Consider the following 25,340-nt stretch of genomic DNA (forward strand, 5'->3'; position numbering starts at 1 on the left):
AATCACCTCTGCTCAGCCTACAAGCCCAGTTGTACACCCAGATGCAAATACAAAGGCACTTTATCAAGACAATATCTCATGGCTGTTTGGAAGGAACTTCCAGACACACACGTCAAGCCGCATCAAAGTTGCAATTCGTTACAACAATGTAATTCCTCCTGATGAGAGGTGCAGACCTCCAAAGGCCCTTCCCGTCTGAGTTGCAGCAAGACTGGCTCAAGGACCTCCAGGACAGAAAGAAAAATTGAAATTGGCTGTCTCCAATCATTTCTTATTACCCCTAGATATAGCTAAGAAAACATCCTATTGCTCTTGGAAAACATGGGAAAATGGCACCTTTGGCCCATATGTAGTGTAAATCTTAAGACTTACACCAGAAGGGATGCCTGGATGGCTCAGTCGGTTAAGTGTCTGACTTCAGCTCAGGTCATGATCTCAAGGTTCATGAGTTCGAGCCCTGTGCTGACAGCTCTGAACCTGGAGTCTGCTTCAGATTCTGGGTCTCCCTCTCTCTCTGCCCCTCCCCTGCTCATGCTCGCGCTCTCTCTCTCTCTCTCTCTCTCTCAAAAATAAATAAACATTTAAAAAATTAAAAAAAAAAGACTTAAACCAGGAAAGACTGTCTAGGACAGCACTTAAGAGCATGAAACCAGGGATTGTAAACCCAGCAATGCCATTTCCTAGCCGTGTGACCTTAAGAAAGTAACTTACCCTTTCTGCGTCTACATTAAAATGAGCTAATTATGCCATCTCCCTCATAGATTTGTGGTGAGGATTCAGTGAGCTAATATTTGCAAAATGCTCAGAATGGTGAGTGGCCATTATAAGGCTTATCCAAGTGTTTGTTAAATAAATTATATAAACAGAAGCATCTCAGCATCCTGGATTCAGGGAAATATATACTTAGTTGAGGTCAAAGGACTTAGCACCATTCTTCAGCTTCTCCCAAGCCCAGTAACAGCCGGCCTGGTGGGAGGGAAACTGGAAAGGGAGGAGAGGTAGAGGATCCATGAATTGTGAAGACCTAAGCTAAGGCCCAGGACCCACCACCAACCCTCAACTCCTTGCAACCTACCCGGAGGTGGACTTACTGTCCCAGCCATCAAATACTCCAAATCAAATTGTTCGGGTTTGTTTTGTTTTGTTTTTTTCTCCAGAATATCAGATTATAGCCAGAAACATACTGCCACAAAAATGCACATAAAAATTTGAATACTATTTCTGGGGGGTCTGCATATCCTCAGTTTCACATACCCCAAGCAAGTTAAGACCCTCTCAGTTGGGTGCTCCTCTCCACTACCTGACACAGGTTGCATTTAAATCTCTTAACACTCTGGTAAGGTTCTGAAAAACTAATTGACTATCACAGTCCATGGCAGAGAAAAGATTCAAACCCACGTCTGTTAAATTTCAATGCCTGTGCTCATAACCATTAAGCCCTACTGTTAAGTTCTATTATGCTCCATTCATACCAAAAGATGGGGCAAGAAAAGGAGAAGTCCTTGAAAGTGTGTTGCATTTTTTACTAAGAAAAGCAAATATTCCACCACAATTTTACACACAACCAAAAAAGTTATTCTCTACTCATTCAACAAAAGAATCTATGGGCCACTTACTATATAGATGCGTACACATATGTCATTTATATATAGAGATACATTTACATCAACATACATACAGGCTACAAAGCATTCCATTCCCCATAGGATGCTGCGTAAAATTTTCAAAAAATATTTGAAATGGGGTATGCGGTCACCATCAAACCACAGCCAAAATGGATACTAATGGATGCAGGTGACACGCCATTTAAAAACTTTAAAGTCTAATTTGAGGGCTATGTTCATCATGCAGGAGATAGATAAAGGAAAATATAGACCAAAGCTGAGTTCTTAAGAAGACTCCTAAGTAAATATCAGAAAGATAGTGCCAATATCAGAGTAGCAAAACAGCTTACCAGGTATGCTGAATCAATACTGAGGATTAAATATTTCCAACACACTGCCAGAGGCAGCTTCACCACACCCTTTGTCTACCCGGCCTCTGTGTGGCTCCCCTAGGGGGGATTTTCAGGCATCTCCAATAAAATTTGGGCTGGCTGACTTGGCTTTCAGTGTTTTCACCAGGAAAGCTGACAGTCTTATTGCCCTCAAGAGACTCCTATTCTAAAAGTAGACAGGACAGACACCTATTAAAATGGCATTGGAAGGTTTATGAAATGACAGCAAACACAGTAGCAGGCCACCTCCCTCTGACTCTAAGAGGTAAACCACAGAATCCACAGGATACTAAGAAAGGCCCAGGTGGGTTCCTAAGGCCCTGAGTTCTGGGTACAGTATTAATGGCTTCAGCTTCCCAGAGAGGTTGAGCTCTAGGTAGGTAGGAGGTAGACCAGGAGATCAACAATGAATAGACCAGCAAAAGTAAATACGAAGTTTTGCCCTCCTGGCTAACAAAATGGAAAAATGATGGGAGAAATACCGAGCCTCTTTTTAATAAGTAACTGAAACCTATCTCCCCTTAAGCTGATCTCTTGAGCCACTGGTTCAGTTACCTTAAGAATCCTGGATCAGACAAGAAAGTAAATTTGAGTTCCACTGGAAGATTTGTCCTCAGAGAAAAGATCAAGCATTCACAAACATGGAAAGGGATTTATAAGATGACAAATAAGACAATAATAACAGATTTGAGCTCACTACTGAAGAGTGTGGAAAAGGCAATACTCTTTTTTCTTTCTTTTTTTAAGCCTGTAGACAGTTAAACAAGACAGAGTTTGGCTGACTGCTGATAACAAGACTGTCTTACACTCAGCAAAATCATTGCATGGACATTCATTTAAAGGCAGGTGACCAAAGAAAGGTACGTTCCTCCCCACCCCACCCCCCCCCACACACACACCCATGATATTGGAGCAACCACTGTTGAAAGGTTATGTCGAAGTTAAAGAAGTCCAGAGATGATACAACCAAATGAATCAAGGACCCACGCTAGAAGCCCTACCTTAGCTAGAATCACCCTGATTATCTCCACCTCAATTTGCTGGGCAACTTGACATGGGAAGGATGTTTCTGTTGTTTAGGCAGCATGACCCAGTTTTTATTTTTTCATCCAGGTGTTGTGGCACGGGGCCAGATGTTTGGCATCCCCAAAGGAAGCAAACATCCCGGAGACCAGGCTGTTTACATTTCATTAGGATTTTTCATCAGGAAGGTGCACTCCCTGCTGATGGACATCTTAATTACAATTAGGAGCTGTATTTACCCCCGAGGAGACTCCAGATTACCACAACCACAGTACGGGATCAATTTCGGAATATTTCTCAGAAAACGCAGTTCTAGCTTCCCCAAACTCATCTCTAAGAAATCAAAATTCACACACAACTTGTTTTCAGAGTGTGTGTCCCACCACGAAAATTACGAGCTAGATTTTAGTAAAAACTAATTCCGTGGCCATGTGTAGTCTATGTAGTCAATAGATCTTTCCCCCTCAACTGCTAAATAGCCTAAAGCCTTTTCTTTTCCGAAGCACAGAGCTAACTTAAAAATGAAAGATGCATGATAAAAGAGCAGAAACCTATTTATCTGCACCGGTTTGGCCTGGGAGTGGGGGAGGGCAGAATTCAGGGACTCCAGCACCCCCTCAAGGGATGCATGTTAAAAGTGAGGCCCAAGACCCCGGAGACTTTAATCAACTTTCCCCCTCCAACCTCCAAAGAATGAATCGGTTGTCTCCACAGGCACAGCCGGGCTCTTCCCTCTCATTGTGTACCGGCTCAGACGCAGCGAGGATCCAAGCTTCCCGCAGCGAACTAAGACGCTCGGGCTTTCGGTGGAGTCTTTCTCTAACTGTTCCAATTGTCTTTGGAGATTACCAAAATCAAGTATGCATTAGATGGCTTTTCCCCCCTTGTGTGTAACACACACACACACACACACACACACACACACACACACACACACACACACGTGCACGCTCGGAGCACTCTGGAGCAGCAGGCCGCCTCTGACAGCACGTTTTGCACAAAGTGGCGGCGACGGCGGCAGCGCACACGTTGGGAGCCTCCAGAGGCAGGAGAGCCGGGGCCCGTGGATAAGTGAGGCCGCCCGAGCCTCAGGAGGCAAGGGCTTTTGTCTGGGTCGGTCTGCGGACAGCCTGGGCTCTCTGGGCACCACTGAAAATACAAACTCTCTCCTGGACCGCGCCTTCCGGGACGGCTGCTACTTGGGGACTCCACACACTTGCCCGAACACGGGTTAGGGCGCTTTAGGGGTCCAGCCAGAAGCTGGGGGACCAGCGGCACGGAAGTGCCCCCATCGCCCCACGCCCCCCAACCCCTCCACGCTTCCTGTCAGCGCTGGCAACTGCTGCAGGGCGCCGAGGAGGAAGCCCCCGGGCGCACCCCCGGACCCCAGCGGGGCTCCCGGGCAAATCCTCGCCCGCCTCCCCGGCGCCCCGAGTCGCGTTTGCTAGACACCCCCCACCCCCCGACGGGTCTCCGGCCGCCCCACCCCCCGACGGGCGCAGCGCTCCCTGGCTGCCCAGCGCCAGGCAGCGGACTGGAGGGGTCGCCGAGGGCCGGGCGGGCCCGGGACCCGGCGGATGCGCCTCTTACCTTGGGCAGCGGCCCCGCGCGCAGCCAGCAGCAGCGCGGCCAGCAGCGCCAGGAGCGGCGGGCGCGCCCCGCGGCGGCGCGGCCGGTGCATTCCTCCTCTCGCGGCGGCGGCGGCGGCGGCGGCTCCCAGGCCGCGCGCAGAACATCCACGGGCTCTGCCCGGGGTCCCGGCCACCTCGTCCCGGCCGCTCTCCCCGCAGAATGCCGGGGGCGTCTGCAAAGTTCTTTGTCCCTCTAACCTGCTCCCTCGCTCCGCCCGGCCGCCTCTGGACCCCGTACGCGCGGTCCCTCCTTCAGCCCTCCGGCTGCAGCCTCGCCTCCGCCGGCCGGTCAGTCCCGAGCTGTGGGTGTCGCGCTAGCGGAAAGGCGAGTCCCCCCAGCTCGGACTCGGAGAAGAGCGCGCCCTGCGACCGGGGGCTGCCGTCCCGGGGCTCCCTTGGTGGCGGCTGCTGCGGCTCCTCCCGCTCCGCGCGCTCGCTCTCTGGCTCTCAGCTTCCCTCAACTTGTCACTTTCCACCAACTCTCCAGCCCAGCGCCCCAGCCGGACCAATGGCAGACGCGGGCCCAGGCCGGCGACCCAGCGCCCTCTGCTGCCGCCTCTCAACACCCGCACTCTCCCTGACTTCCCAGAACGTTGTGGCTCCCGCGCCTCCAGAGCACCCACCTCCCCTCCCCCCACTGGGCCTCAAACTCGCAGCGGGACCGAGGGGCCCTCGAGGCCGTTTGACAGAGGGGGAAGCCGAGGTTCACGGAGACTTGCCCCGACTCGCAAAGCAGTCCGTGGCTGAATGGCTTCTTCAGGAGATCCAGATCCTAGCACTCTGGGCTCTGCCAGTTAGCTGTGTGCTCCTGGGTAATAGAACATTTATGGTATCACACAGTTTCCCTTTTGATTCCCTCTTTGACCCAAGTCAAATGTTTTCCCATTTTGCCTTTAATTTCTGGTTTTGTTGTATTGAAATCCATGTCATCTGTACTGCCGCCTTTTGGAGATTTATTGAGGATTTCTCTGTGGTCAGTTTTTGTCAATGTCCCGAGACCTCTTGAAAGAAGGTCTTTTTCTATCTTCAGAATGAGGAGATGGGTGACCGTCTCAATGTGATCTTCTTTACATTTATGTTATTTAAGTTTTCCGTATCTTTGGCTTCAGCTGCTCTACCATGGGCCAAAGGGGTCATTAAACCTCCTACTAACAGTATATTTTGTGTCTCCTGCTTAAGTGTTATGAATTTTGTGATGCATAAGGAGGCCCCTTGATCATATAAAGTGGTGAGTACCTGCTGTGCTCCAGGCCCTGCTTTAGGCTCTGAGGTTGCTAGAGCAATAGGAATACCAGTCAGTCTTGCCTTAGAGGAACCAAAAAGCCCAGTCTATTGATAATCACTTATTGAGTACTTCCTGTTTGCCTAGTGCTTTGTGTGCATTTGCTCATAAATCTTCCATTGACACTTTAAAAAAAATCATTACAAATTTTTCCATCCCTGTGCACTTTTACGTAGATTTTCCCCATCTTGCAGTTTTAGAAATTGAAATGCAAAAAAAGAGTACGTGAATTGCCAGCAGTCACACAGACAACAGGTGGCCAAGCCAAGACTCAGTCTCTTTACCATGACAGGACTAAAAGTTCTTGGCCAGTACCTGGCATATAACAAGGCCTCGGTCAGTGGCAGTGGTCCTTATTATTGCTGCAGGAATCACCTCTAAGAACTCAGCTTTAGGATTTTACAATTGAGCAGTCACCTCATGGAGGGCAAGGACTTTGTAGCCCAAAGTATGTCCAGCAGGTCACAGACTCTACCTAGACTTGCAGGCCTCTGCCTTCAGGCAGGTGAATGACTAACCCTTGTGGGACAAACAGTCACTTATTAGTCTCCAAGACTTCAGGGCAAGCGTGTCCCCAGCTGCCACGGTAGCTTTCCCCCTTTCTATCACTCTGACCTGAGGTCAAGGAATGATAGACAGAGAGGCCTTGGGTCAACCAGTTCATTGCCCAAATAGGTCTGTCCTCCAAGTTCCTCTGCCTGAGACCCATTCAATCCTGTCTCAATTATCTCGTCACTTGCCTGAGGAACTTACTGCACAAGGTTCTCTTGTTAGGAAACTGTCTTTGATGGTCAGTCTCAATATACTATGGCCCAGAATCAGAGGAAACTCGGTGACACCGCACTTTGGTGACCAGTCTTCCATGGTCTACAATACAACACACGGTTGGCAGACAAGGAGCCTTTCGTGTCCTTGCACCCTGCCCCCAACCCCCATTCCATAACTGCTTGTCCCAGGTATCTTAGGTAACAGATGGCTGCCAGTGCTAAGTATACAGAACTTAATGGCACTTTTATCAGTACTTAAACCTTCCAGGGACTTAATCACAGAATCATAGACGTGAGGAATGTGACAGCTCAAACGGGTCTTGGAAATTAACTAGTGTTCTCCCCCCTCTCAAGATTTTATAGAAGAGAAACATGGGACTCAGGGAGTTGAAACATCCTTGCCCAAGGTCACACAGCTGGCCAGAGTCAAAACTGGAACCTACATCAACCAGTCCAGACCTGGGTAAGCACTCCTTTGGACATCCCAGATCCCTTGACACTTAGCTATAACCCTGCAGTTCCCAAAGGACAGGCTTAGAAAAGGCTCTTCCTGTTATTGCTATTGTTATTGTTATTGTTGTTGCTTAAAGGACAAAGGAAATACTCATGCAAGTTCAGTAAATGCCAGTGCTTAGGAGCACAGGCTGAGGATGATTCTGCCCAAGTTCATCTCAGGCTTTTCTGATCTCGGCTGAGGGACCATGGACAAATATCTTAGTCCCTATGTGCTTTCTCATCTGCAAAATGGTGATGCTAGTAACAGTACCTATTCCATACTGTTGTGAATTGTAAATGAGTTATCTTATAAAAAGAGCTCTTATGAGTAATGCATACAGAGTAGGCACTTAATAAATGTTAGATGTGATTATATTATTATTATTATATACATACGAGAACTTACGTAGACCCTCAAAATTCCTATGAGGTCAGTCTTGTCTCTATCTTTTACAAACAAGCTAAAGTGAAATGAGGTTAAGAAACTTGCCCAAAATCACAAGGATTAAGGCAAAAAAAGTAGGACTCAAGCCTAAATCACATCCCTCTCTACACAATCCCTAACTGGTGAGATGTTTGAAAAGCCCCAGGCAATCCAAAGGTTCTTCTTGTGGGTCTCCTATGGCCCTGCCCTCTCCCCTTAACCAAGCCAGTGGTAGATACAAATGAATTAATGAATCCAAGAGGAGTCACTCTCTTTAGAGGGTCCTGGCTCAGGTTCAAATGTACTTCCTGAGGCATTTCCTGCTTCCTTCCTTGCTGCTCTGGAAGGAAGCCATCTCCCCTGGCCTCTCCCACTAGCACACACATGGCTCTGTTTTTTATCACCATGGACACTTGGAAGGCAACACCATGGTAAGTCATGGTGGGAAGGTGGAGACAGAGCAGGAGAGTGACCAAGCAATGAGGGCAGGTGCCAAAGGGAATGTAAAAGAAACTACACGTTTGAAAAAGTTATTGGAGAGAGAGATTCATTTGGGGCATTTGCTTGATTTACCCAACACATACGGCCATCAGTTATTCTTCTTGGAGAAACTGAGTAGCATGATGGTTACAAGTAAAGCCTCAGGAGCCAGGTTACAGGGATTCAAATCCTGACTTTGCAGTTAGTAGCTGCGAAAACTGAAGTCTGGTGTGTCAGCTTCCTCATCTGTAAAGAGGCAAAATAGTCATACCTACTATCTAGCTTTGTTCCAGAGATTAACTTAGTTAGTACTTTCAAAAATGTGTTTTAATTGGTTAATACTTGTAAAGTGTTTAGCACAATGTCTATCTACCACATAGGAAGCAGCCAATATTTATTAGCTGTTATTAGTGGTGGGCTCTAGCATTAAACAGACCTGGCTAGATGACCTGAACAAGTTGTTTTACTTCTTTATGATATAATATTCTCATGTGAAAAACAAAGAAGAGAGAATAATAGACCCAACATATAAAGTCATTTTAAGTATAAAATAATCTGCATTATACCTTGAATATAAAGTTCTCAACATACTGTTTGGCACAGCACCTCTTCAATAAATTGTTGATTATCATTTTTTCTTCAAACCTCTACAGGGTGCAAAAGAGGCATAAAATTTGGTAATATCCAGTATAATCTGGATTGTACCAGAAATTTCTGGATTTCTCATACAATCTTGATTTCATGTATTTTGTTCCATTAGCTTCACAGGTCCATTTGTATAGTGGGTAAAAAAAAAGATGATAAAAAGACAAATTGACTCCCCTGTTGAGGTCTGTGTGCCCTTCTTATCCATGCTGTATCTTGTGCTGCCACGTGTGTGTGTGTGTGTGTGTGTGTGTGTGTGTGTGTGTGTGTGTCACATCTCTTCAACCTAGTATCATCATCAGAAGTTTATGAACAAGAAATTCAAGAACAGTAGGGTATTGTTAGTAAAACTAATACCAAGATGGTATAGCCTGTGAAACTTCTGAAAGAAAACATAGGAGAAAATCTTGGTGATCTCGGGTTTGGCAAAGTTTTATTAAAGAAAGACAAAGCCATGAACTACAAGAGAAAAAAATTGCTAAATTAGACTTCTTCAAAATTAAAACTTTTGTTTTTCAAAAGACATGGTTATGAAAATAAAAAGTAATTTATTGGGGTAAAATATTTGCAAAATATATGTCCAACTAGAAACTTGCATCTAGCATATACAACGAACTCTTACTACTCAATGATAAGAAGACAAAAATCTAAGTTTTTAAATGAGCAAAATATTTTAACAAACACCACTAAAGAAGAAATACAGATGGCAAAGACATGCATGAAAAGATTTTTAACATCATTAATAATTAAGGAAATATAATCTAAAACCATAGTGAGATATTACTACATACTTCCTAAAGTAGCTAAAGTTAAAAAGATGAACCATATCAAGTGTTGGCAAGGATGTGGAGCAAGTAGAGCTTTCATACATTGTTGATGGAAATGTAAAATGGTATAATCACCGTGGAAAACAGTTTTGTAGTTAAAAGCTAAACTTGTATCTACCATATGGTCCAGCTATTCTACTTCTAGGTATTTACCCAAGACAAATCAAAACATATGTCTGTACAAAGACTTTCATATGGAACAAATCAAGAAAAAAGGGGTTTTGATGAACAAAGAACATGAATAAAGGGCACTGGATAGTCTTAGAGGCTTTTTTAAAAAGTAATTAGATATACTTTTCTCCTCTGTACCTATTTCCACTGGATATCAGGTACAGTTGCACCAAAATCAGGTTACTCTGGCTCCCAGACAAGATTAGATGGGCACTGACAAATTCTTCCCTTCTCCTTTTGGAAGACCTTATTCAGAGAACTGTCTCAATTAACACCTCAGTTATAGCACAATTGTCATCTAAACCCTCTGGGTTCGGGATTATGTCTGCTGGATTGGACACCTGCCCATTACCTGATACCTGACCCAGTCCCAGTGGAAAGGTTTAATTCCAGGACTTCCCATCTCTAGTCCGCATAGGCCTACAGCAGCAAACATGTCTGTTCTCAGCCCCATCATGAACTAGACTCAGACAACTGATCTTACATGCTTTAATGTACTCTGTTAGCATACATTTATGATGGTTATATTTTCCAAACTTGACTTCCAATTCAGGGACTTATATAATCCTGTGCTCTGAATACAATGATCATATTTTAAACTTAAAATGTGTCTTCTATCAAAATGTTTAGAATAGAGTATATTTTAAGTATCAAGGAAAGAGGTCATCAAGAACAGTCTTTGTTCCAGGAAATTAACAGAGCCTCCTCAGGTGGAGGTAATTAAACCCCTTCCTAAAATGTTGGTTTGGATATCATCTTGGAGTCCTGAAAAAGTACCAAACTTATTTTCACATAGCATAGGCCTGATAAAATACTACAGAAAAGCATTTATTTTATTTTTTTAAGTAAGCTCTACACCCAGCGTAGGGCTTGAACCCGTGACACCGAGATCGAGTCACATTCTCTACCAATTGAGCCAGCTATATGCCCCCAGGAAAGCATTTTAAAATTAGTAAAACTAAACCAATATCCTAGTGAATCACCCTAACTATTCCTATTGTCTATGTAACTAATGAAAGTTTAAATTAAGAGATGCCAAGTAAATAGTTTTTGAATTAATTAATCCAAGTTATGTCAATATAAATGATACAGTCAAGTGAGTAAAAACAATTTACTGCTGATGGGCAGAACTGCATTGAATTCCAAGCTCTATCATGGATCGTTATATGCCTTTAAGCAAGTCATTTCACGTCTCTGAACCTCAATTTTCTCAACAATAAAATAAAGTACCTGGATCAAATAGGTCCCCACACCCTCCAAAAAGACTTCACATGAAAATTTATAGCAACTTTATTTGTAATGGCCCAAAACTGTGAACAGCCCAAATGTCCAGCAACAGGCAAATGGATAAACTCTGATGTGCTTGTACAATGAAACACTACTCATCAATGAAAAGGAATGCTATTAATACATATAAAAACATGGATGGATATAAAAATAATTATGCTGAGTAAAAGAAGCTTGATTTTTTAAAGAATATATACTACATGACTCCACTTATATAAAATTCTAGAAAATGCAAACTAATCTATAGAGACAAAAAGTAGATCACTGTTTATCTGGGAACAGAGAAACAGAAGGACAGATGACAAACAGGGATAAGGACATGACATGGGAGTGATGATTATATTTACTACCTTGAATGTGGTGATGGTTTCACAGATATATACATATGTCAAAACTCATTGTAGCAGTCTGGGTCCAATGAAGAGCTAGAAACCACACGGTAAATTAAATAAGAGAAGTTTAAGAAAAAGAATGATTAGCTATGATAAAAGAGTAACTTAAGATATAGGGAAACTCTATATGTTACCCTAAGGCTGAGGGAAGGGAAATTTGTTTCCAAGGACGACAAACTTAGAAGGGGTTCAGACCTCACTAGAGAAGGTGTGGTTCAGCCCCTAGATAGCAGAGAAGTTCAGTGGCTTGCCCAGACTAAAGCAAGCAATAGCCCCCTCTCTGTAGAGCAGGTAAGGAGAACCACAATGGCATGGGCATGTGCACTGGTGTGGACAGAAGGCCTTCAGTATGTGTGGGCAGTGTGGGGCTTGCAGAGGGAACAGAAGCTCTGTGTATATCCCTCTAACCCTTGGAGCCATGGGTGGGCTTAGGGAAATTACAAAGGAAGAGCTGCTCAGTGCATGACCCTCTGTGACAAAGGTGACTACATACAAGCATACTGGGGTTTTGGTTTCCATGTTGAGAAGGCTGCAAAAAAAATTATCAGGCCAAGGCAAGAAAGTGACAGAAAAATCAGGTTCAGGGCCTGTGCTGGGGCCTCCTCTGCCGATGTTCTCACATCCACACCACTTGACCCATTCTGGAAAAACTGAGAAACCTTACTCCTACAATGTCCCTTCAGAGCCTACTACTGAAAAATCTCACTTTAAAGGAGAAATGCTTAAAGAAATTCCATTGTTTATCATAGACTATTTATTGACAGATGCACTCAGAACTCAGAGCAATAAATTGGTAACTGACATGTTCATCAAATTGCACACTTTAGAAATGGAAGGGAAACTTCCAAACTCTTTCTATGAAGCCAACATTACCTTGATTCCAAAACCAGACAGAGACCCCACTAAAAAGGAGAATTATAGACCAATTTTCCCAATGAACATGGATGCAAAAATCCTCAACAAGATATTAGCCAACTGGATCCAACAATACATTAAAAAATTATTCACCACGACCAAGTGGGATTTGTACCTGGGATGCAGGTCTGGTTCAATATCTGCAAAACAATTAACGTGATTCATCACATCAATAAAAGAAAGGACAAGAACCATATGATCCTCTCAATAGATGCAGAGAAAGCATTTGACAAAATACAGCATCCTTACTTGATAAAAACCCTCAAGAAAGTAGGGATAGAAGGAGCATACCTCGAGATCATAAAAGCCATATATGAATGACCCAATGCTAATATCATCCTCAATGGGGAAAAACTGAGAGCTTTCCCCCTAAGGTCAGGAACAAGACAGAGGTGTCCACTCTTGCCACTGTTATTCAACATAGTATTGGAATTCTTAGCCTCTGCAATCAGACAACACAAAGAAATAAAAGGGATCCAAATTGGCCAGGAGGAGGTCAAACTTTCACTCTTCACAGATGGCATGATACTCTATACAGAAAACCCTAAAGATTCCACCAAAAAACTGCTAGAACTGATTCATAAATTCAGCAAAGTTGCAGGATATAAAATCAATACAGAGAAATCAGTTGCATTCCTATACACCAACAATGAAGTGACAGAAAGAGAAATCAAGGAATCAATCCCATTTACGGTTGCACAAAAAACCATAAAATACGTAGCAATAAATCTAACCAAAAAGGTGAAAAATCTATACACTGAAAACTATAGAAAGCTTATAAGAGAAATTGAAGAAGACACAAAAAAATGGAAAAAGATTCCATGCTCCTGGATAGGAAGAACAAATATTGTTAAAATGTCGATACCACCCAAAGCAATCTACATATTCAATGCAACCCCTATCAAAATAACACCAGAATCTACATATTCAATGTAATCCCTATCAAAATAACATCACAATTCTTCACAGAGCTAGAACAAATAATCCTAAAATTTGTATGGAACCAGAAAAGACCCCGAATAGCCAAAGCAATCTTGAACCAAGAAAACCAAACAGGAGGCATCACGACCCCAGACTTCAAGCTGTATTACAAAGCTGTAATCACCAAGACAGTATGGTGCTGGCACAAGAACAGACAATCAGATCAATGGAACAGAATAGAGAACCCAGAAATGGACCCACAAACGTATGGCCAACTAATCTTTGACAAAGCAGGAAAGAAATCTGATGGAATAAAGACAGTCTCTTCAGCAAGTGGCGCTGGGAAAACTGGACAGAGACATGCAGAAGAATAAACCTGGACCACTTTCTTACACCACACACAAAAATAAACTCAAAATGGATGAAAGACATCAATGTAAGACAGGAAGCCATCAAAATCCTCGAGGAAAAAGCAGGCAAAAATCTCTTTGATCTTGGCCGCAGCAACTTCTTACTCAACACATCTCTGGAGGCAAGGGAAACAAAAGCAAAAATGAAGTACTGGGACCTCATCAAAATGAAACCTTCTGCACAGTGAAGGAAACAATCAGCAAAACTAAAAGGCAACCGACAGGATGGGAGAAGATATTTGCAAATGACATATCAGAGAAAGGGTTAGTATCCGAAATCTATAAAGAACTTATCAAACTCAACACCCAAAAAAACAAATCATCCAGTGAAGAAATGGGCAAAAGACATGAGTAGACACTTCTCCAAAGAAGACATCCAGATGACCAACTGACACATGAAAAAATGCTCAACTTCACTCATCATCTGGGAAATACAAATCAAAACCACAATGAGATACCACCTTACACCTGTCAGAATGGCTAACATGAACAACTCAGGCAACAACAGATGTTGGTGAGGATGCGGAGAAAGAGGATCTCTTTTGCATTGTTGGTGGGAATGCAAGCTGGTGCAGCCACTCTGGAAAACAGTATGGAGGTTCCTCAAAAAGCTAAAAGTAGAACTACCCTACAACCCAGCAACTGCACTACTAGGCATTTATCCACGGGATACAGGTGTGCTGTTTAGAAGGGGCACACGCACCCCCAATTTCATAGCAGCACTATCAACAATAGCCAAAGTATGGAAAGAGCCCAAATGTCCATCGATGGATGAATGGATAAAGAAGATGTGGTATATACATATATATAAATGGAGTATTAATTGGCAATCAGAAAGAATAAAATCTTGCCATTTGCAACTACGTGGATGGAACTGGAGGGTATTAAGCTAAGTGAAATTAGTCAGTCAAAGAAAGACAAACATCATATGACTTCACTCATATGAGGACTTTAAGAGACAAAACAGATGAATATAAGGGAAGGGAAACAAAAATAATATAAAAACAGGGGGGACAAAACAGAAGAGACTCATAAATATGGGGAACAAACTGAGGGTTACCGGAGGGGTTGTGGGAGGGGGGATGGGCTAAATGGGTAAGGGGCACTAAGGAATCTACTCCTGAAATCACTGTTGCACTATATGCTTACCAATTTGGATGTAAATTTAAAAAAATAAAAAAGAAAACAAGTTAAAAAAATTGCGCACTTTAAATATAGTTAGTTTAGTGTATGCGAATTCTACCTCAATAAATGTTTAAAGCAATACATGCTGACAGTCAAAGAACACCATCTGAGGAAAGGTTCTAAACATAAAAGATAAAAATAAATAGGGAAACAGCAACTTGGAAGCAACAGACTATTTAGATATAAGAAAATTTACACACATAAAAAAGCGTGTAAGAAGAGGATTAGGGGGTAGGGAGGGGGAGGAAGAGGCAGTGGACCACAATAGTCCTGGAAATTAAAAATAATTATTATAGCCAAGGCTGGAAGAGGTCTTAAGACTCTGAGAGAAAAAGCATCATCTGATAGACTCTTAGGTAGATTTAGACCTGAGAGAAACATTTCTGAAAAGGAATGGCCTTGGAAAAATGCTTTAAAAATTCTCAAGGAAAATTATTTTCTACTTAGAATTCTATACTCAGCTAAACTATCACCTAGAGTGAGAGAAGAACATCTGGAATATGCAAAGGCTCAAAAGTATCTTCCATGTATTCTGGGTTGGTTTCTCATGACTTCTGTAACAAATTACCACAAACTTGGTGGTTTAAAACAATACACATTCATTCTCTTAGTATGGTAGGCCATAAGTCCAAAATCAGTTTTATTAGTCTAAAGTCAAAGTGTTGGCAGGGATGATTCTTTCTGGAGGCTCCAGGGGAGAATATGTTTTATTAAGCTTCTAGAGCTCCATGCTTTGCATTCCTTGATTCATGGCCCCTTCCTCCATCTTCAAAGCCAACAGTGTAGCATTTTTCAAATCTCTCTGTGCTTCCATATTCACATCTCCTCCCTTATAAGGACCTTTGTGATTACGTAGGACACACTTGGATAACTCAGAATAATCTCCTCATTACAAAATCCATAACTTACATCTGTAAAGTCTCTTTTGCTATGTTCTGGGAATTAGGACATAAAGATCTATGGGGAGTCATTACTCAGCCTGCCACACACTCTAAGGACACTACCAGAGGATATATGCCAGCTATTCAGGAAGTAAACACAGAAAAAAAAAAACACATGGAATCTAGGAAAAAGAGGGAAGAAAGGAATTTCATGACAATGTAAGCATGTCCCAGGAGGAAAACTGAATAACTGATTAGAGAGATTTAGCCAAGCCTGGAAGAGGTCTTAAGACCCTGAGAGAAAAAGCATCATCTGAGAGACTCTTGGGTAGATTTAGCCTGAGAGGAACATTTGCTTTTGAGGAAATTTAGGGATGAATTGGTGGTAAACATGTATAAAAATAAACAAAAATATAAGCAATTATTTACTCTTTGGAATACAAAAGTATGTACAGAAAAGGAAAAATAAACATAGTATGTTGCATGGTTTAGCTGTGGCTATAATTGCATAGACATAATGCTGTAAACACTAAATCTAGTCAAAATTATAATTAATTATGTTGGAAGAATGGGAGGATGGGAAGTGTGTGGTGATGGTGGTGGTGTGATGATTATGAGAGAGACCTCACATTTCATGGTGAACAGTCAATACATAATGACTAAAACTGAAACATCAGGCTGCAGCTATATGTTAGTTAAGATCATGAAGATAAATACTGAAAGAAATAATTGAAATCAAGGGGTAGGTATGGGCAAGAAGGTGGGTGATGGTAGGACACCAGAATCACTGAGATGCTCAGTGGTGGCCCTCCTCTGCAGACCAGAGTAAAAGACGCTGTTATAAGACTGGGATTGTTGATAGTAATAGGGATGATAATATCTCCAAATAAAGGAAGTGCTTACCTGAAGACACAATATAGACACAATTATTATGATGAGCAGTGAATTTGGAGGGGCAGTCAAGGAAGCCGGGCTCACAGAGTTATGGAGATGTTTAATAGAACACAGCATCCTAGAAGCAAGATATAGGGGCAGCCAACCAAACGCATTGTTAAACCATCCAGCCAAAAGAAATCAAGGATGGATGATTAGGAGGCACAGGGCAGCTCCCCCAGTAAAAATTCATGGTACCTCAGCCAGGGTTCTAGGCCAGGACCAGTTCTGACCAGAACTCAACTGACTAAATGAGAGGCCAGATCCTCAGGAAGAAGGTCCCTACAACAGTGCAGCAGCCATACATAAGAAAAAGGTTTTCTGCAGAACCACGTGGGGTGCAACTGGTCCTGCTGCTTGGGCCCATATGACCCAGTCTACCATGTGTTATTGGAGGATATCTATGGCAGGAAAAGATGTTCTATGAAGTTAATGGCAACCTTCAGCAGGAGACTCAGTATAGACTCTAGGATTCTGTGTGGCCATTCCATGAGCAATAAAAAAATTATACACTTTCAAAAAAACAGCATCCTCTTCCTGATGATCAGTGCCAATTACTCCTGCCAGGATGATAACTCCGATATTTACCTACTGGTCTCTTGGCAGGAGGAATCCAAAGTAACTAGACAGCAGCTTAAAATTTAATAGGACTTATATCGTGAGCCTAGTGGAAATGTTCCTTCTATAGGGGCAAAGTCCAAGGTTATGAGGAGGGGAGGCACAAATTTCCTATCTGTTGTATTCAAGAGATACATACAGGTGAAATATAAAATCACAGGTTGAAAACAAAAACATAGAAAAGATATACCACACAACAGTAACTTTAAAACATTAGTATGGCTTTACTTTTATCAGACAAAATAGTCCTCAAAACAAAGATATCATTAGAGATAAAGAGGGGTATTTCATAATGATAAAAGAGCCAATTCATCAAAAACACATAAAAATCCTAAATTTTTGTATGTTTATGTGTATATATTCCTAAATGTGTATGTTCCTACTGATAGAGTTTTAAAGCATATGGGAAGCAACAACTGACAAAAGTAGAGGGAGAACAGAAAATGAACAATCATAGTTGGACACTTGAATACTTCTCTCTTAGTAATTGATAGAAAAAGAAAATAGATAATCATAATATAAAAAATGTGAACACTATCGACCAGCTTGATTTAGTAGATGTTATGGAACATTAGATCCAACAACTAAGAATACACATTCTTTTTAAGCACTTACAGAATATTCATCCAGAAAGACCATACGCTGAGCAATAAGTCTGATAAATCAAAATATTGAAGCCCATAGTCTATTCTCTGACCACAATTCAAATAATTTAGAAATTAATAATAAAATATATGTAGAAAATCCATAGAACTTTGACAATTAACATTTTTAATAACCTTGGGATCAAAGAACAATTCACAAGGAAAATTAGAAAATATATTGAACTAAATGATAAGGAAAGCACATATTAAAATTTGGGGAACTCAGATAAAGCTGTATATATAAAGAGAAAATTCATAACTTTAAATATTTATATTAGAAAACAAGAAAGAGGGGTAACTGGGTGGCTCAGTTGGTTGGACATCCATCTCTTGATTTTGGCTCAGGTCATGATCTCATGGTTCATGGGGTCAGGTCCCGTGTCAGGCTCTGTGCTGATAGTGCAGAGCCTGCTTGGGAATCTCTCTCCTTCTCTCTCTGCCCTTCCCTGCTCATGCTCTCTCTCTCTCCCAATAAATAATTTTCTTAAATGAGTTTTCTCCTTTAAAAAAAGAAAGAAAAGAAAAGAAGATCTAAAATCATGATCTAAGCTTCTAAGCTAGAAAAGAAAGAATAAAAAAAAAGCCCAAAGTAAGCAGAAGAAAGTAATAAGGATTTTTTGAAATTCAATGAGATAGAAGACAAATAATAGAGAAAATCAACCAAGCGAAAAGTTGGTTCTTTGAAAGTATTAATACAATTGATAAACTGCTAATGATTTTGATTAATAAAAATCAGAGAAAAGATGGGGCACCTGGCTGGCTCAGTCCATGGAGTGTGCAACTCTTAATCTTGGGGCTGTAAATTAGAGCCACATTGGGTGTAGAGATTACTTGAAAATACAATCTAAAAAAATAATAAATAAGAGAAATGAATCCACAAGTTACCAACATCAAGATCAGATCCTAGATACATTAAAGGAGAACTTCATGCTAACACATTAAACAAGGTAGATGAAATAAATGAATGTTTTGAATAACACAACTTAACACAACTGATAGATTTAGATAGCTGTTTACCTATGAAAGAAAATTGAATTCTTCACTTAAAACCTCTCCATAAAGAAAATCCCTAGCCTAGATAGATTTATAGGTGAATTCTATTCAACATTTAAAGAAGATATAATACCAATACTACACAAACTCTTTTACAAAATAGAGGAATAGAGAACAGGGAACACTTTCTAACTTATTTTATAAGCTACATGGCCTTAATACCAAAGCCTGATAAAAGATATTTCAAGAAAGGAAATATTCAAACCAATATCTCTCATGAACTAGATATAAAACTCTAACAAAATATTAGCAAATTAAATTCAATAATATAAAAAGGATAATATATTGTGACTAGGTTAGGTTTATCCCAATAATGCAAGGTCGCTTTGACTTTCTAAAATAATGTAATTCACAAATCTAATCAATGTAATTAACAGATTTAAAGATAAAATTATTTAATGAGCTCAATAGTTAAAGAAAAAGCACTTGAAAAACTCCAACAGACATTTGTGATTTTAAAAGAAATATCTTATAAAACTGTAAATAAAAGAGAACCTCCTCAATCTGATAAAAGGAAAATCTATAGCTAACATCATGATTAATGGTGAAATATCAAACATGTTCCCCTTAATATGGGGGACAAAGCAAGGATGTAGAATCTCACCATTTCTATTCAATATCACATTAATGTGCTTGCCAGTGTCATAACACAAGATCAATAAAAGGCATAAATATTGGGGAAAAAATAAAATTGTCTTTATTTGGAGGCAACATGAGGCAGACATAGAACACCCAAAAGAATCAACAATACAATGTTTAAAACCCTAGTACTGAATTTGGCAAATGAATTTAGCAAGGTCTCAGTATACAGGACCAATATATAAAAAGCCATTGTATGTCTGTATTTTAGCAACAAGCAAGTGGAAATTAAATTTTAAAATAAATTCCATTTATAATAGCACCAAAGTACATAAAGAATCTATGAATAAATTTAACAAAAATAAAAAGACCTCTGCATTGAAAAACTACAACACATTATTGAGAGAAATTAAAGAAGACCTAAATAGATGGAATGCTATATCATGCTTGTATGTTGGAAAAAATACTGTAAATATTTCATAGAGGCAGAAAAATATATAAGTGAAAAAGAATAGAGTCCAAAACCAAAGCAAACCAAAACAAAACAATAGAGGGTCCAGAATAGGCTCACACATATACTGACAATTGAATTCTTTTTACAAAGGCAGCAATGCAATTCAATGAAAAAAGGAAAGTCTAACAAATTGTGCTGGGGAAAAAAGTGAATCTTATCTGTGCTTTATGCTATAAAAAACTAATTTGAGATGAATTAGGGCTTAAATGTAAAAGCTAAATTATAAAGCTCTTAGGATAAAATATACATTAATATCTTTGTAAATAGGGGCTAAGCAAAGATTTCTTTGGACAGGGAAACCAGAAATTCTAAAAGAGAAAATTGATAAATTAGAATTCAACAAAATTAAAAGCATTTGCTCATCAAAAGACACCTTTCAGTGAATGATCAATAACTCACAGAAAAATGCTCAACATCATTAGTCATCAGGAAAATGCAAATTAAAATCACAATAAGCTATTCACATATCCACTAGCAATGGCCAAAATTAGAGAGACTAAAACACCAAATGTTAAGAGCCTGAAACCCACTGGGTTTCTCATATATTGCTGGTAAGAGTAAAAAATGTTACAACCACTATGGTAAAGTTTTAAGAGCATTTTATAAAGCTAAATATATACCTACTTAAAATCAAACCATTTCATTCAGAGCTACTTACCCAAAAGAAAATTAAAATATATGTACAAATGTTTATATACCAATATTCATTGCAGGTTTATTCATAACAGTGAAACTTTGGAAACAACCAAATGTCCATCAACAGAAATATAAATAAAATGTGGCAAACTCATCTTATGGCATACTAATTAATAATGGCATAATAATGCCATCTTATGGCATAATAATTAATCAAAAGGAAGAGGTGGCCAAAGGATGCAACAATATGGATAAATCTCAAAAATATTATGCTCAGAATAAGAAGTCAGACACAGAAGAGTACTAACTCTATGGGTCATTTTTTTTAAATTTCAAGAACACATAAAATTCAGCTACAGTTAGGTGTTTTATAAGTGCTTGACTCTAGATGGGGAGCTAGGATACCTCTCTATTTCTCCCATGGATAAAGTGGAGAGGGACAGGAGGGAAATTTTTCTGGTGATGGGAATGTTATATGTCATAATTAAAGTGGTAGTTATAGTTTTGAAAACATAACAAACTGCACATATTAACATAATGTACATTTTAATGGTATATACTTACACTTCTTCAAGTGTTTTTTTTTTTTTAAATTTACAGCAGAAAACAAATGAGAAAGACTTGGGAGTAGGTAGATGCCCAGAGCTCAAATCATCACTTTCAGGTTTAAACTATTTCAAAAATTTCCCCAGATTGTTAAGCCACATTCCTGTGGCAGAAGTGAAGATACTAACTACAGTGATCCTTCCAGAATCTCAAGGTTGATGTCCGCTGCAGAGTAGCTCATTCGCTTAACCTCCTGAAGGAGGCTCATATGTAATAATAAATAGAATATTTATAGAATTGCCGAGGCTTAACATTGCCAAGGGTGATAGAGGGCATGTAGCACTGGGGTAAGAGATCTATGCACCAAAAGTAGCAAAGCTGGGAATGGAAATGAATGAGTCCAGTGCAGTGGGACCTAGGTAGACCAGAGCATCATTTAGGTCCTATGGAGCACCATCATGTGGGAATGCAGACCAGTATACCCAGATTTTCTGTTTCTTAGACAAACTAGAATTTCATGTTTATTTAAAAAAACTTTTTTTAATGTTTGTTTATTTTTGAGAGAGAGAGAGACAGAGCGTGAGCAGGGGAGGGGCAGGGAGGGAGAGAGAGAAAGACACAGAATCCGAAGCAGGATCCAGGCTGTCAGCACAGAGCCTGGCACAGGGCTCAAACTCATGGACCCTGAGATCATGACCTGAGCCAAAGTCAGATGCTTAACTGACTGAGCCACCCAGGCGCCACTCAAGTTTCTTACATAAAATCATCTAACTTTTAAATATTGGCAAATAATTTTTAAACTCTATAGAAAAAAATGTAAAAATATAGGAGAAAATTTTGTGACCTTGGAATAGGCAAATATTTTTAAATTATTGACCAAAAGCACAATCCATAAAAAAATTTATAAATTTGACTTTATCTAAATTAAGAACTCCTCCTTTTCAAAGGACACTGTTGAAAGATGAAAAGATAGGCCATAGACTGAGAGAAAATATTTGTAAATCATATATCTGATAAAGGACTTATACCCAGAATTTATAAAGGATATTCAAAACTTAATAATAAGGAAAAAGAGGGACTTCTGGGGAAGATAGTGGAGTAGGAGGACCCAAAGCTCACCTCATCCCACAGACACAATTAAATAGCACCTACATCAGCATAAATAACCCAGAAAGCAACCTGAAGACTGGCAGAATGAATTCATGCTCCACAGCTACATGTAGAGAAGAGGCCATATTGAAAAGCCTAGGAAGGGCAGAGCTAAAAGGACCAATGGGACTGTCCTTAGGAGGGAGGGACACAGCAGTAATGGAGAGGGGGAAGAAACAGACTGTCAGACGGGCTAGCCCACACAGAGAAGATGAATCCCCATAACATAAAGCTTTGAAAGCCAGAGGAGCATAATTTCATGAGTTCTTACACTCAGCAGTAACTTTAGCATGGAACTTTAAAAATCAGTAGGCTCAGCTCTGGGAGAGCCAGGAGAGTGAGAAGAAACTGAGTCCCTGCCCTTAAAGAGACAGCACAACAAACAGCCCCATGAAATTACAGCATAGAAGCAACAGCTTGAAAAATGCCTAGTGTATACAGGAGGGAGTTTTTTTTTTTTTTTTTTTTTTTACTAATCTCAGATCATGTGCTGGAGGGGCAGAGAACTTTGAGAGACTTTTCTAAGAACAAAATAACTAGTAGGTGCCATTTCCTTCCCTTGCCCCTCAGCCTAGACACATGGACACCTGCAGGAACCAGAGCAGTACCAACACTTTCTACCTAACTTAATAGGGCACCCAGGCCCTGAGTTCTCCTGCAGACATGCCTCCTCCTGCCTGACCTGGTTCTGGTACCCCTCACACCACACACCTGCCCAAACACTGCTAACACTGCACTCCCCACCTCCACATTCTCCTGTCAACCTGCCCCCTTGAATACACCCTTGACCAAAGCCCATCCAAAGTGGTGCCACAAACCTGGAAGTGTGCAAGCAGCCCCAATGGGCCACCATCACTCCAAAGTGACTCCTGAACTGGGGAGAAAGGAAGAAAACCACACATGCCCGTCCAACTGGGGCCTTAACAACAAGCTTGGGGTAGATATTAGGTCTGACTTCAGGCCCTATCCACCAATGAGAGAGTCTCAGGGAACAACACAGGGAATGCACCCTGAAGTTCAGTATTACTGCATCTTTTTTTTTTTTAACGTTTATTTATTTTTGAGACAGAGAGAGACAGAGCATGAATGGGGGAGGGTCAGAGAAAGAGGGAGACACAGAATCTGAAACAGGCTCCAGGCTCTGAGCTGTCAGCACAGAGCCCGACGCGGGTCTCGAACTCACGGACCTCGAGATCATGACCTGAGCCTAAGTAAGCCACTTAACTGACTGAGCCACCCAGGCTCCCCAGTACTACTGCATCTTTACCAAATGCCTAGTCTGACTCAGCTCAAGCCCAAGGTGGCCCCTGACTGGCCCATTAACAACACAGGGACCAAACTCTGCCCATAACAGGCAGAGAGAGCCATTGCAGATACCTGGAATACAGGCAAATGTGGCTCACCCACAACAGTTGGGCTCATGCAACACACATAGGTGACAACCCTGAAGTACCAGGTTCTAGTGAACAGAGGACACTGCACTGCAGAGCACTATAGGACCTTTTCTTCATAAAGCCACTATTTTCAAGACCAGGAGACATAGCTGAATTTCCTAACACATGGAAACAGACACAGAAAGTTACACACATGAGGAGACAGAGGAATATGTCCCAAATGAAAGAACAGGACAAAACCACAGCAAGAGAGCTAAATGAAATGGAGATAAGTAATATGCCTGATAGAGAATTTAAAGTAATGGTAATAAAGATATTCAGTGGACTTGAGAAAAGAGCAGAGGACCTCAGTGAGACTCTTAACAAAGAGATAGAAAACATAAAAAATAAAGAACCAATCAAAGATGAAGAACTCAGTAACTACAATTAATAATACACTAGATGGGGAGCACCTGAGTGGCTCAGTTGATTGGGCATCTGACTCTTGATTTTGGCTCAGGTCATGATCTCATGGTTTGTGGTATCAAGTCTCACATGGGGTTCTGCACTGACAGCATGAAGCCTACTTGGAATTCTCTCTCTCCTCTCTCTCTGCCCCTCCTGCCACTTGTGTGAGTGCTCACTCACTCTCTCTCTCTCTCTCTCAAAATAAATAAACATTTCTAAAAAATACACTAGATGGAATAAATAGTAGACTAGACAAAGCAGAAGAACAGACCAGCAATCTGGAGGACTGAGTAATAGAAAGCAATCAAGCTGAACAGGAGAGAGAGCAAAAATAATAATAAATGAAAATAGACTAAGGGAACTCAGTGACACCATCAAGCATAACAATATTCTCATTACAGGGATCCCAGAAGGAGAAGAGAGAGAGAAACAAGGTGGCAGAAGTTTTATTTGAAGGAATAATAGGTGAAAATTTCCCAAATCGGGGAGGAAAACAGAAATCCAGATCCAGGAGGCACAGAGATTCCAACAAAATCAACCCAAGGAAGTCCACACCAAGACACATAGTAATTAAAATGGCAAAAACTAGTGATGAAGAGAAACTTTTAAAAGCAGCAAGAGATTTGTATTTCCCTGATAAGGAGCGACGTTGAACATCTCTTCATGTGCCTGTTGGCCATCCGGATGTCTTCTTTAGAGAAGTGTCTATTCATGTTTTCTGCCCATTTCTTCACTGGGTTATTTGTTTTTCGGGTGTGGAGTTTGGTGAGCTCTTTATAGATTTTGGATACTAGCCCTTTGTCCGATATGTCATTTGCAAATATCTTTTCCCATTCTGTTGGTTGCCTTTTAGTTTTGTTGGTTGTTTCCTTTGCTGTGCAGAAGCTTTTTATCTTCATAAGGTCCCAGTAATTCACTTTTGCTTTTAATTCCAGCAATAGCACTGCTAGGAATTTATCCAAGGGATACAGGAGTACTGATGCATAGGGGCACTTGTACCCCAATGTTTATAGCAGCACTCTCAACAATAGCCAAATTATGGAAAGAGCCTAAATGTCCATCAACTGATGAATGGATAAAGAAATTGTGGTTTAT

The 25,340-nt window shown here is 40.9% G+C and overlaps 1 protein-coding gene across 1 annotated transcript in view; it reads right to left on the minus strand.

The window, feature by feature from the left end:
- Window positions 1-5,106, minus strand: part of ROR1 (receptor tyrosine kinase like orphan receptor 1) — a 404,523-nt gene extending 399,417 nt beyond the window's left edge. The window contains exon 1 of the mRNA XM_060626612.3: window positions 4,610-5,106. Within this exon, the coding sequence (XP_060482595.3) occupies window positions 4,610-4,700 (91 nt within the window). The 5' untranslated portion in view covers window positions 4,701-5,106. The remainder of the gene's footprint in view (window positions 1-4,609) is intronic.
- Between the last annotated feature and the right edge of the window lie 20,234 nt (window positions 5,107-25,340).

The sequence above is a fragment of the Panthera onca genome, chromosome C1, assembly GCF_046562875.1.
Source record: "Panthera onca isolate mPanOnc1 chromosome C1, mPanOnc1 haplotype 2, whole genome shotgun sequence".
Taxonomy (NCBI): Eukaryota; Metazoa; Chordata; class Mammalia; order Carnivora; family Felidae; genus Panthera; species Panthera onca.